The sequence below is a fragment of the Eucalyptus grandis genome, chromosome 4 (assembly GCF_016545825.1).
Source record: "Eucalyptus grandis isolate ANBG69807.140 chromosome 4, ASM1654582v1, whole genome shotgun sequence".
In the NCBI taxonomy this organism is placed as follows: Eukaryota; Viridiplantae; Streptophyta; class Magnoliopsida; order Myrtales; family Myrtaceae; genus Eucalyptus; species Eucalyptus grandis.
Window position 1 is genome coordinate 22,367,083 of NC_052615.1, and position 13,674 is coordinate 22,380,756.

At 34.9% G+C, this 13,674-nt stretch overlaps 1 protein-coding gene and 1 long non-coding RNA gene across 2 annotated transcripts; both read left to right on the forward strand.

Annotated features, from left to right (window-relative positions):
* The first annotated feature begins 384 nt into the window (after positions 1–384).
* LOC120292563 lies at positions 385–3,541 on the forward strand. The gene is made up of 5 exons (XM_039310812.1): positions 385–471; positions 2,186–2,296; positions 2,385–2,435; positions 2,514–2,611; positions 3,436–3,541. The coding sequence occupies exons 1-5, from the start codon at positions 385–387 to the stop codon at positions 3,539–3,541; spliced, it is 453 nt and encodes a 150-aa protein (XP_039166746.1).
* Positions 3,542–6,382: 2,841 nt separating this feature from the next.
* Positions 6,383–8,025, forward strand: LOC120292432. Its single transcript, XR_005550258.1, has 3 exons — positions 6,383–6,432; positions 7,689–7,814; positions 7,912–8,025. It is a non-coding gene; the product is annotated as an uncharacterized LOC120292432 (long non-coding RNA).
* The last annotated feature ends 5,649 nt before the right edge of the window (positions 8,026–13,674 follow it).

Sequence of the window (13,674 nt, forward strand, 5' to 3'; positions counted from 1 at the left end):
ATTAAAATTTGAAAAACTAATTTTTTTTGAAGCATAAGGAATTTAGGTGATATTCCTAAATCTGTGCATCGTTCAGTCCTTAGTGTCCTCTAATCTAGTAGTTGTGTTTGTTAAAGTGGATTTATTGGTCCTAGTATATCTACAGCTTTCAAGACATTACTCATTTATCATTTATGGTTATTTTAGATAACTTGGCATTTGATTATGCTGTTTATATATGACTTTTTGGTGGTTTCTAGCTATTTAATATCTTGTTTGGAATGGGAATTCTTGTCAGGTGTTTGTGGAAGATAAATTTTGAATGGTAATCTGACCTGTTATGATTTTGTACCAGCCGGAGACATTTGCAAAAGTGCGTCCTCGTTGTGAAGCACCACGCAGGAAATGACATACCTTATGAATTATACACCATCCCGCTATGTTCGGATATCGTGTTTGAGAGGAAATCCAATTGCTATATTTTTTATTCAGGTAAGTGACATGATATAGTTAGTGTTATTTGGTGGTAAAATTTCAGCCAACTGAGTAAGTAGTTTTTTGTTTTCTATTTGACTGAAACATTGTTCATCGTGTTTTCTATTGGAGAGTATAGTGTATAATTTCTTTGTGTTAAGGGTAAATAGTTACGGATTTTGAGTTTCTGGGTTAGTGAAAGACCACTTTTCAATTTGAATAGTTTGTTGTACTTTATGAATTCCCTTCATCTGTAATTTTGTGTGGGGTAGATTCCCCTTAAGACCTTATGAAATTATAAGGTTTAGCATTCAACAAATCATTTAGCCATGTTCATATCATGGAATTGCATAAGTATGGAAGAAATTTTAAATGCTTGTAGCTGTAACACCCTTAATTTTAAGTGCTTGGTGGGTTACTCTATGCTATCATTATTTGTTATTAATTTATTATCAACCGAAGAGCTAAGGTCCTGTGAAATTGGGCTAATGCAGTGAGATCTTGGAGTTCTCAGTACTCTGAATTCCTAATTTGCAAGGGTCTTTTGATTGAGCTTGGCATGTAACATACAAGTTATTAGCAACACCAGACCATAAGGAAGGCAAGTTCATTTAACACTATTTCCTTTGACGCTTAGTGCCATGGGTTTCTAGGATAGATTTCTCAAAGAGCTTTCATCCCACTGACCACTATAACACTATGTTTGGGGTAAAAAGTTAGAGGGCAAAGAAAATAAAAGGAGATATTGGAGGAGATGAAAGCTGGAAGGAGAGAGAATCAAAAGGTATAATTGTTGTTTGGAAGAAGGGAAAGAAATTGAAAAGAAAGTTGTTTGCAAATTAGTTAACAATAATTTATTACCTTTTTCCCTTTCTAATGGGTCATTTTCGTTTGTCACAAAGATAATTGTGGAGTTTCAATTACATTCGCCCCACTTCCTCTCCAAAATGGGAAGGAAGAGATTGATGGACCCAGGGGATTTTTTTTTTTTTTAATATCACTTTTTCATTTTCTTTTTTCGTTCCAAACAAGGATTGTACTTTTCTTCTCCCCTCATCTTCCTCTCTTTATCCTTTCCACCCATAATCCCCCTTCCAAAACAGAAGCACAAGAGTCAAGACCAAAAACAACATAATCATGAATCAGTTAGTACATAGTGAAGTTCAATAGAGCTACTTAAAGTCCGTTATATCCACGAAGTCTGATGGTGGAAAGTTACTAAAAACAGAGGATTCCACAGTTCCCTCATGTATTGGGTAGTATGTCCTTTGTACACAATGGTATATGGTTGTGTCTGCCTAGATCCAGAAAAGGCCTAGTGGAGTGCTTACTGATGAAATGCAAAGGAAAATCGTCCCTCTACCATATTGACATGGCCAGAAAAGTCAGCATCATTTCTCACTCTAAAAGGAAATGTTGAAACAGTTCAGGATGAAAAGCCTAGTAAGTGAATCTTCAAGGTTTAGTTGTGAAGATCCACCTGGCACTTGCCCTTTTGAAATTCACTTGATTTAACTACAGTTGGATATTCAAGATTCTGAATCCGACAATTATCTATTTAGGAGAATTTTTTTCTCCAGATTTTGAACTGCTTGTTCTTATATGGTGTCTTTTTATTATTGTGGTCTCTCCTCATTGTTTGTTATCCTTAAATGCGCTTAAAAGTCTTATGAATGAGTTAGCATCTATTTCATGACTGATCACTGATTATATAATTAACCATATTTTGCAGTTAATTGGAGTTCCTGTGCCTGGTCTCGAACCAGAGTTCCAACCAGTTGTCAGTCACTTGTTGCCACACATCGTAGCCCACAAGCAAGACGCTCACGATCTGCACCTTCAGGTGGATGGCATATTCTGCCACCTAATATTTTACTTGGTGTCTTGTTTTAAATTGTTTAATTTTGTATCTGATGCTTGTTGATCTGTAGCTACTTCAATACATGACATGCAGATTGCTTCCTTTCCTTCCCCAACTTGAGGTGATTTATTGATCATATTTTATTATAAATCATCTCCTTTTTATCCTGATGTTGGGTAACATGGAGTTTTAATTCCAGGGAGACCTGAGCAGCTTTCCCGTGCTCCTGAGCCTAGCCTGCGTTTTCTTGCTATGGTTGCGGGTCCATTTTACCCTATACTTCATTGTCAATGAACGGTTAGTTCACTTGAAATTACCTGTCTTTTCAGATTGATATACAAGGATCACTGACCGATCAAATTAGTGATGAAGATTTTCTGTTGGATAATTAAAAGATATTAAGTGGAGGTCTCTGAAGATGTGGACAAGTACATTAGGAAGTGGTGCAAAGTGTTGATTTTGGTGACACTGCTTAACTTGAAATGGCATTCTTGTTAAGCTGCTGCTGCTTATTGTTGGTTCATAAGGAAGTCTCAATAATTTGGCACGAGCTGTGCTTACCATTAAGAACTAATTTGCAAGAAAGATGCATGAATTAAGTGGAAGACTTTCTATTTAGAAAACTGACCATGACCATTCATGAAAGCACCATTTGTTTTCAATTTTTGGGTGTTTGTTTGTACACTAAGAAAGGCTTGATGTGCAAATGAGACATCTAAAGTCTATGGTGACATGTCTTGTCGTATTTTGCTCCATGTCTCGGAGAAAATGGGATCGGCTTGTTATGGCATTATCGATTTGGATTCAAGATTGCATTTTCCTCTTCTTCTTTTATGTGTTGATGAGTGGAAGCTAATTTTTTATTTTTATTTTTGAAGTCTTATGTTCTTAGGCAAGGGCATCCACTTCCCCATTTATTTTATTTATTGGAATGGAGGTCTTGAATAAAATGCTTGCTAGAGGAGCAAGCAGTCGGTCAGGTTTGTTAAGATGTTTGGACTAAAGATGGTCACATTAATATCTCACACCTCTTTTTGCTGGTGATACTATGGTTTTCTTTGGCTCATGTGAGGAGGATCTTGTGAATATTAGAACTTTGCTCTGCTTTGTAGCTGTATCAGGTTTGAAGTTTTAACTTATCAAAAGTGGCCTAATAACGGTATGCCTGGCACAGTGGCAAATGTTGAAGAAGGCAGATGCTGGCACAACTACTTGGTTGCAGAGTAAAGTACTTTGCAGATTATGTATTTAGGGCTTCCTTTTGGGGGCTAAATTGAATTACTCAGCTATATAGAATCCAGTAATTCAGAAGATGAGAGGATGTTAACTGGTTGGAAGGGAAATATCTGTCTAAGGAAAGAGAATTACTTTATTCAAAGAGTACCCTTTCAAACCTACCCTGCCTTTTGTTTATTTCCTTCCTTCTTCAGTGGTAAAAAGAACCAAAAAGAATTGAGATGTTGCAAAAAAGATTCTTGTGGGAAAGTTCAGAAAGACAAGAAATTTTCACATAGTAATTTGGGCCAAGGTCAAATGTCCTTCTGTTCAATGAAGGCTGCAGGAAATGTCTCTTCAAAGGATCTCCTTGGAAAGTGGCTGTGGAGAAACTTAATGTTAACAGGCCAACTAGGGTGAGAATTACCTGACTATTATATATGTCATCAACTTCTTATTGGTGACTCAACTGAATAATGAAACTTATGGCATTGGAGTTTGGAGATGGTCAAGGCCTAGTTTTGTGCATTTATTGAGTTCAAAGTGGGAAATGGCTCCTTGACCTCCGTCACAGGTATGAGAGGTTGGTCCACGAACCTTCCTTGAAGACGGCTTTTCGGATTTGTTCAGAATAGCTTCCTGCTGGAAAAAGCTAGTAGCTTATTCTGTTTCCTTTCTGATGGGGTGTTATCTGCAATGCTTCTTAGAAGATGGGCTAATGATGCAGATATCAAAAGACTTCAGGGCTTTTCTTGAGATTTTCAGTTTGATAAACTGGGACAGGGAGATGATGTGGTTTGTTGGAGATTATTAAAGGGTGGGAACTACTAAATCTTTCTACCATGCATTTCCTCAACATCTCCAAGTGGAGCTTTCCCAGGTGATTTAGTATGGAAAGAAGATGTCCTCTCTAGAGTCGCTTTTCTATTTGGGAGGCTATGTGGTGGAATATCTTGATCATTGACAATGTGTGATGGAGAGACTTCAACTTGGTGAATAGGTGTTTTTATGTAAATACCCTGGTGAGTCATTTTGTCACCTTCTTCTACGCTGTAATTGGATGAGGTGATTTTGGCATTCTACCTTGGCAATGGGGTGTATGGCCTGTTTGGTTTAGCATTTGGAATGCTCATTTGGGCTCTAAAGTTTTTGACCAAATGCAAAGGTGTTTAGTTCGTTTTGCGTGACTTTGGCGAGATGCAATTGCATCTCCAAGTTGCTCTAAGGGCCTTTAGCCCAATGCGGCTCTTGAGTCCTTTGGAAAGTTGCATCTTTAGAATTCAACTTCCAGAGTGTGTTCATCTCTCGGTGGAGAAATCGATCACATTTTACTGAATAAAAATAAATATAAAAATAAGTATGTTTATATTTTTATATAAAATATATTTTATATAGATATAAACATATCTATTTTTTTATATAAATATATTTTGTGTTTAATAAATAAATATATATTTATAAATATAAACATATCTATTTTTTTCTCCGATTTTTTTATATAAATATATTTTATGTTTAATAAATAAATAAATAAAACAAATTTATAAATATAAACATATCTTTTTTTCTCCGATTTTTATATAAATATATATTTATATAAACATATCTTTTTATATATATATTTTATGTTTAATAAATATATTTTATGTTTATATTTTTACATTTTTTTATTCAGCGGTTCGCCACCGGATTTGGCGGTCGGTGGCCGAGACTTAAAAAAAAAAAAAAATATAAATAGATTTTTGCTTTTTAATTTAATAAAGTTAATTAAAAATGCAAATTTTCTAAGCGGTATTTTGGCCAAAGTTATTTCTCAATAAAATTTTACAGCGACATTTGCATTTGAAAACCCCCTTCACCCAAAGTATTTGCATATACGCAAATGCATTCCCCAAAACCCGAACCAAATGGGTCCTATATCTCGGAGTTGAATATGCTGAGTAGCAAGAGGAAATGTGGGTGTGGAATCGTCTGCTTTTTCACCAAGTTAAGGAAGAGTGTAATGCTTTCCACCATCCCTCAGCTATTTTTTGGACAATTTTGAGGGAATGAAATCATAGGGCTTCAAAAACAAAAGGGTCTAGTGTTGATTGTGTAAAATAGATGGGTAAAGTTATTTAGTTTCTGGCCCACACAAAAATCACTAAAGTGACACCTTTTCTTCTTGGAATTGATAAAACGTCTCTTCTATCTTGTATCTAGCTTTGTACAAGGGTGTTACCCACTTAGTACGCATTCAGTGAAAATAGTCTTCAACATTAAACAATACTTATAGTTTGTTGATGTGGCGAACTAAACATACCCACCAAATGGATCTACTATAAAATAGATCCTACAAGTTGAATCAGTGAAAGAATGTTTGCATAATGCTATGGTTTCTTAAACCAGAAAGACTAATGCATGAGAATGCTGTGCAGTGATATAATCATCAACCAGAATTTTATTATATGAAAACTGTTCTATAAAGCTACATGGACATAACAGAAGGCATGTTAAGAAGATGGAGGTGAATTTAGAGATGGGCAACTTAGATACATGTTGATCAGGTTTAAACCAGCTTGATTGAAGAGATTGAAGATACGCAACCATAGAGATTCTGCTTTGGAAACTGCTCTGGTCCTGCAATTACCTTAGTTAAAAATAGAAAAATCCTGTCCTGAAAAGCTGAACATATTGTATTTTGCTGCTTTAAAATTATCTGTATCGTATGGATCTGTGATTTAACTAGAGTTATGCTAAAGTTGCATGTGTAATTTTATCTGCTATAGATGAATTATGAACTGAGCTGTGGAGGGTGATATTGTGATGCAGTGAAATGGCAGTCTTTGTCAAATGTCACGGATGCTGAAGTTCCTAAAAATAACCAACTTGTCTTGGTGATAACTGTCTCCTCAAATTTTGAGGTACTTTTTCCTTTCTAGACTATTTTTGATTTCAGCCTCATAACCTCACTGATTGCTTTCCCTGAAAGACTGTCTCTTAGCACCCTCTTCCCCTGCCCAGGCCCAGTCCCTGTCCTCTCCTATACTTATTAGCGAAAACATGCATGGCATTCATCTCTTTTCTGGTTTGCTTTCTTAGGTGGCTTCATGATTATCATATTTTTGTCATTGGCAAGGTTTTGGGATCCTTTAGCGAGAGAATTATCCCATAGTGATACATATGGATAGATTGTCTACCATAATCATTACATTACATAACTCTTGAACAGAAAGTGAGGATGAGTGACATATTAGTGATATGTAGGGGTGTCATTTTGTTCGTGTCATAATTGCGTGAACCTGTTTGACAAAAATAAATAAACTGGGTCATTTGTGGGTTGAACTTGCATACCAGAAGTGTAGTCCGACTTCTTCAGTGAAATATATTGTGCCAATTTGATAAACGGTTTAATGACCTACCATAACCTATTTAGTTTCAATAAGGTTAATCTTTGGTATCCTGTTACTATTAATGGATACGTTAAAAGTGAATATTGGTGCTAATGATTGCTAAATTTCAATAAGTTTGATAGTTGAAAACTTTTTCTTGTAAATAAGGATTACTGCTGAATTCTTTTTGAAAATTAAACCAAATAAGAAATTATTCCACAGTTTTGTTGGTTTTTTCTGAATTTATATGGTTTTGATAAATAATCATATTAAGCTTTGTCAATTTCATAAATAAAGGCAATAAAAATAAATTGTATCAGAAGCTGTAGGGTTGTTTGGGTCTCGGTGAGTTGGACTGACCCAATTTGACCTATTTAAATAAACAGGTTTTGTGAGTCATATTTGATTTTCCTACTTAATATGTGGATCTTGTTCGGAGGAGTTTTCAACAAGTTTAACTAGATATAAGTTGTGTTTGGGTTGACCTACTTAATAATATGCCCTTAAGTTGATAAAACAGACACAATCTGTGGGCGAAAATGAACACCTTTATTATTTTGTAACATCCACCTATCACAACAATACATAATTGTTGTATGTAGAGTGTTACTTGCTGAAAACTTCATTTCTCTCCTGCTTTGTGAGCTAAGGTCCCTATATTTTTGGTCATCTTCCAAATTCAAGGTAGGACACACTTTTCCTTTTGAATTCTTTATTCAGAAAACACTGTTATCATCTTATGGTACTGATTGCGGGCAACATAATTTCTCTTTTTTCTTCCTGTGGAGCCTCGGCGATTTCGGAGTGCATCACCATTATTTACATCCAGCTGTACTGTTTTCCGGTCGGATGCAGTTTTGTGTGCTTCTTAGGAAGGCCGATAAAGATTGGACTTAGGAACTGTCTGCAAAGCAGTAATAACATCATCCTCTGCTCGTACTTATTTTCAATATTTGGTCCCAACCCTAAACCTGTTGTAATTTGTATGATTTTCTTGTTCAAATTTTGCAGGCTTCTGTGATTCTGCAGAAGTTCATTGAGCCTGCTGTAGGGCAAGAGACACTTAATCCTTCACGTGATGAAGCACCGGGTTTGGAGGATAATGCAATGCCTGCATTTGGCAATCCTTTTCCTTAACTGATTTCTGTAGCTTATTTGGAGAGGAATTCCAGATGCCTGATGATCAATCAGATTCTAGCTACCTCAGCATTTTGGATATATGGGCAGTGGAAGAAGGAATTATGCATGTGCTTTATGCCTGTGCGTCACAGGTCAATTGGGTTTTAGGCATACAATGCTTCTCTTTTCATGAAATCCATTATTTATTGTGCTTTTGGTCTGTGGATCTCAGTTGTCATTTTTGCTGTACTTTATATGCTTTGCAGCCCCAGCTTTGCAGAAAACTAGCAGAGAACTCTGTGGAGATTTGGTCAGCTTTACCCTTATGCAAGCACTGTTGCCAGGTTGAGCACCATGAATCAGAATTCCTTTAGGATTGCTTCTAAATTTATTTTTAGAGAAATGATGTTGTAGTCTTGAAGACATTTGGAACTGTGGGTTGCAGTTGTCATGGGATGCTGTGTGTGAATAAGACATAGTACAATTTAGTTGTTCTTGTTGAACTTCTCAATTTTCTAAAACTTATGTTTCTTCTATCCTTTTGACTCTTAGATTATTTTCTCATTCTTTGCAATGGCAAATTTGCCCTTAATGCTAGTTTTCTTTCAAAGTTAATCTATTCTGTTGCCTGGGTTCAATATTGCTAACTAATGTTTAGAATTTTTTTGTGTTAGCAAAAATCTTTAAAAAAGGAAATAAAGAAGGAAATGGGCAAGATAGAGCACCATTGAAGCATGGCCATGGCCGTGTTGTTGCCATTAGCACTACCACTACGGTGACTATTTCCAACTTCACCACCTTACAGTGACCTTCATAGATAACATTTTTCTTGAGATGTTTTTCTTAGCGTAGTTTAGAAGTTGAGGATAATGACATCGAAATATTTTTGTGGATTATCAAACATTTGATTGAATATAGATTCTTTCTATGTACTTGATTTTCTGTCGGATGGACATTATGTTAATCTATAATATTATTATCACATGCAATCATTCGGGAACACAAATTTTTAAAACTTTACTAAGTTTTCTTTTATTCAATTGAAGAAACTGGCACATTTATATGTTCCTTATTTATTTGTTGGTTCTACCAATTAAAGCTAACTTGCCTAACTAGTCTTTTTTGTAAATAATAATTTGTACATTTTTTTTAGCCAAAAAATATTCCCTGATTTTCTTCATCATGGATTACTACAAGTCGATCATTAACGATAGTTGTAAAGCCAGGAGATAATTGTCCAAAAATTTATAAACCTATTATATATCGGTTAATTTAATTTTAATTTTTTTAATTTAGTCAATTTAGTTTTAACATGGCTGGCCGCCAATTAAGCGTTTCCAACCAAATCCTCCAAAGGTTTAGAAAAGTTTAGGGTTGAATCAATGGATGTACAATAGATTTATGCATTTTTGAATGATTTTTCGTATAGTCATGTCCATATGTCAAAAGTATTAAAGTAATGATGCTATCTGGGATAAGGCTACAGCACTCTGGCAATCATTCAATTTTGGGTGCCTTTCAGATGCACATCAGTACTTTTTGTCCACAAGTGCTCCTTTCATGATATTCGGAGAACATCCCACTATCCCAGACTTTACTGGATACCGTGTGCTTTTTAGTCTGGAAAGTAAAGCAAAAGTGAGAAAGAGTTAACGGGAAAGAAACTTTAATAGATTTCACCAAGACTTTCCCGGACGCAAATTGAAGTTTGTTGGTTCACTTTCTTTTCTCATCCCTCCTTACCTATCCCCATGAGAACGCCCCTTTGTTTCCATTACTAGTAAGACTTCCATGCGTTATGTCTGGATTAATTTCTAATATTTTTTCTTTTTGCAAATTTGCCTCAATTTGAGGCGTCCATTAAAAAATTGCCACGTGGTAATAATTTTATTGACATGATTCACTTACCCTGCGAATTGGGTGATGTGGAGAGAGTTTGTGTTGGCTTAGACAATCTTAGCATCCAATGTCTCCACTGACTTGGCAACACCTCAAGATGCTATATTGGACACCAATATGGACATTTAACAACTATTTAATAGCGTTAGCATCATGTAAAAATTTTCCATCCGCAATATTAACGAAGGCCTCATGTTGACCCATGTGAAAAATTGAGATAATTGATTGAATGAAAAAACTTTAGGAAGTGATCACGAAATGGGTAATAATTCAAGTACTTATGATGTCATTGTCCCAACGGGTTTATTATACAATCATTGGTCTAGGTCAAATCTCAAATATACTTTTTTTTACACAGTATTTGTTCCACAAACTCATCCTCTCCATTCATTGCTTGGTCTCCCTCTAATAATTTTCTTTTGTGAGATTATTCATTCTTTCATGGGAAAGAAAATAGGAGATAGTTTTCTTAATTTCACGTGCCAAAAGATTTCAATGGCTAAATGTCAAGCACATTGGGAGACTACAAAGTTCTCAATGTCAATTTCCTTTAGATTTTCTTCTCGAATCATATGATCATTTATAGTGGATTATCAAACATTTGATTGAAGAAAAAATTCTTCTTTCTACTTCATTTTCTTTCGGTTGGACATCATATTAATAAGATTATCATCACATGTCTAACCTGCAAGAGATAAAATTGATACCACAAAGAATATATCGGAGGCCAACGTAAACAGTTAACAACTACTTGATAGTGTTGGTGTCATACAGACATTTTTTGTTCGTGATTCAATGGAGGTCTCGTGTTGACCCATATTCGAAATGTCAAGGTAATTGATTGAATGAAAAAAAAAACTTTAGACACTTGATTACCAGCACATAGGTAAGAAATTTCATGCACCTCGCGATCTGGTTTTATTTCGGTAAATTTGAATATTTTTGGAAGCCATATATGTAGAATGAAATTGATGATGTTCCTATTAAGGAGTTTTTGCTTCAACCACTCGCATGTAAAATTGAATAAGCGCCTCCTCTGAATGTCTTTCTCTTTTCCCTATTCAGCCAGATCCCAAATGCCTGAAATAAAGCAAAATCAAATTATAGCAAAAAATATTTTTTATATATATATACAACGCAATTGTTAATGATAGTTGTAAACTCATAAAGTTTTACAAATATTTCCACGGTATTGAAATACTCTGTCATCCATTAATTTTGGTGCTCTTCACTAGCATTATGGTCAATATTTTATATATTTTCTTCTCTTTTAATAGTCAATAACTTCACGAATTCAATAATTTTTTATTTTGTGAAAAAAGAAAAACGGAAAATCGATATTGCTTGTGGTTGAGGCCTCCACGTACCAAATTAGATTAGTGCATTTTTCAATTTTAATTTATTTATGTAAGCACTTATGTTTGGTCCAAGCATGCCAAGTTATGAGGTTTGAGTGACATTTGAAAACAATTAACCATAAAAACAGTTCATTTTATGCTAATTCCTTATTTTTAATTACATGTGATCTAAAAATATGTGCACAATACTCATATGTCTAGGTCTGTGCGTAGCACAGATAGAGACATTAGTAATTTTCATAGATTTTGAATTTCATAATTAAAGGACCTCATTAATTGGGGTCGAATTCAAATATATTTTAGATATAATAAACAAGATGTTTACTCACTTACTAATTCTCTTTCTGTTTTTTATTCATAAATTTTGGAAAAAGGAAAAAGAAATAATTAATAGGGCTTGTTAATGAGTACACACACACACACATGAATGCATTGATACCCATTTATGCATGAGCATATAATCATCATGTATTTACTTCTAAATCTTTCATTTTAGGAATTCGTAAGTAATAATTGAAAATTTCCAGAACGTATTGAATTTTTTCTATCTTTTTGCTTAGTTCCATCTTATTTAGAACAAGAGTTAGCTTCATCAACGACTTGTCATTGGAAATTTCAGCGAGGGCTTAACTTTAAGCGACGACCGCAAAGTTCAAGCCTTCCTTTTTTCCCTTTGGCTCCACAAACACAGTTTTGTTGCTCAACCCACTTTGCTTTAATGTCGCTAGAACAACTTTTAAAAAAGGAATGGGCCCCTTGTCTGCCATTATTAGTAGAAGGAGATAAGAAGAAAACAAAATAAAGGTGAAGCGCGCAAGCTTGATGGAGATGGAGATGGTGAGGAAGAGGACCCGAAATTCGGAATAATTTCGCCCTTTTTGCATTAGAATTGGGAAAGGGGTCTTTCCATCTACACACCAAAGGCAACCCAAACCAGATAAAAAGGCTGAAGTTCCTCGACGGTAGATGCTTCCGAACCAGCATTCTATTTACATACCTTTCCTTAGAGATAGAGCAAGAAACGATGCTGGACCTCTGGCAAAACATATTTCCTGTACCTTGCCTCGGTAGGAAGAAACAACGAATGTCGCATTACTAATGGTACGAGGAAGATAACAGATGATGTCCTAGTTCTGTTACCTTTTGCTCCAGTGGAGGAGGATCTTCCTTATAGCGAAGCTATACCAAATATGTCAAGTAATGATGTTGCTTCTGCTTATTTGCTAGAACAGTTCACGAAATAAATGTGATGTTGCAATGGTATGGCAACTTTCAGAAACAATGATCAGCAGATCCTTGTTGATGGCCAAATCCAAATCATTAGCACTTTGTTGGAGTGCTCTCTCAAGAGGCTGGAACATGTCCTAATAATGTTGAATGTCACTTTATTAGAGGTGTTAGCTCTATTTTCTTAGGAAAATTATGCAGATGGTTCATGAAGTTTAGCTCAATATGCAACATGTTTCTTGAATTTTAGCCCGATGTGTAATTTCGTCATTGAACTTTTAATTTGTTCAATTTGGTCCCTAAACTTTTTGCATATGTTCAATTTAGTCATTGAATTGTCTCTAAACTTAAATTATTAGAAGAAGAACATTGATCATTTTTCATGTAAATGGATTAGAAGATAGCTTTATTTAATAAAACTAGCAAAAGTGCGTACTATTTGCTTGTAAATATTTACATCCAAAAGATTTTGCAAAATTCAAATTATTAATTAATAGAAAGTTATTTATACAATATGAGGAAATTTTAACCATGTACATTTACGTAGAAACAGAGAAACATATCAAGGTTTGAATTTTTTTTGGTAAATTTTATTTTATAAGACAGAAAAAATGCAAATATTTAAGATTGAAATACATGAGAGAATATAACAAAATTATTGATATACATATACGAAGCAAAGCGATGTTGATTCCATCATTTTGCAGAGAGTCCAATGCCAGAGAACTCCACCTTGTCGTATAGAACTCAAAAGAAGGAACAGGGAAAGATCTCCAGCGGCCATGAGCGAATCAGTTCACTTTAGAAGTTATGACGAAGCAAAGTGACGACGAGCAAATGGAGAGAGAGAAACATAAAGTCCAAGAAGATAAGACTTTCACCTACTAATCTTTGGACTATGACTTTCACCGGCTGAAGTTATCATTTTCCTTTCTTTTGGAAAGTGAGGCAAAAGCGAAAGAGTGATGGTGAGAAGGAAACTAATAGATTCCAAGAAGACCAAGACTTTTGATGGTGGAAAAAATTATAATAGATTCCAAGAAGACCAAGACTTTTGCACATGTCTTTTATTGGTGGGAAAGAAACTTTAACAGAATGCTAGGAAGACGAATTGTACGTCCTTCTTGTCATTGCTAGTAGAATTTCTAAGCGTTACAAGTCTCGCTTAAAA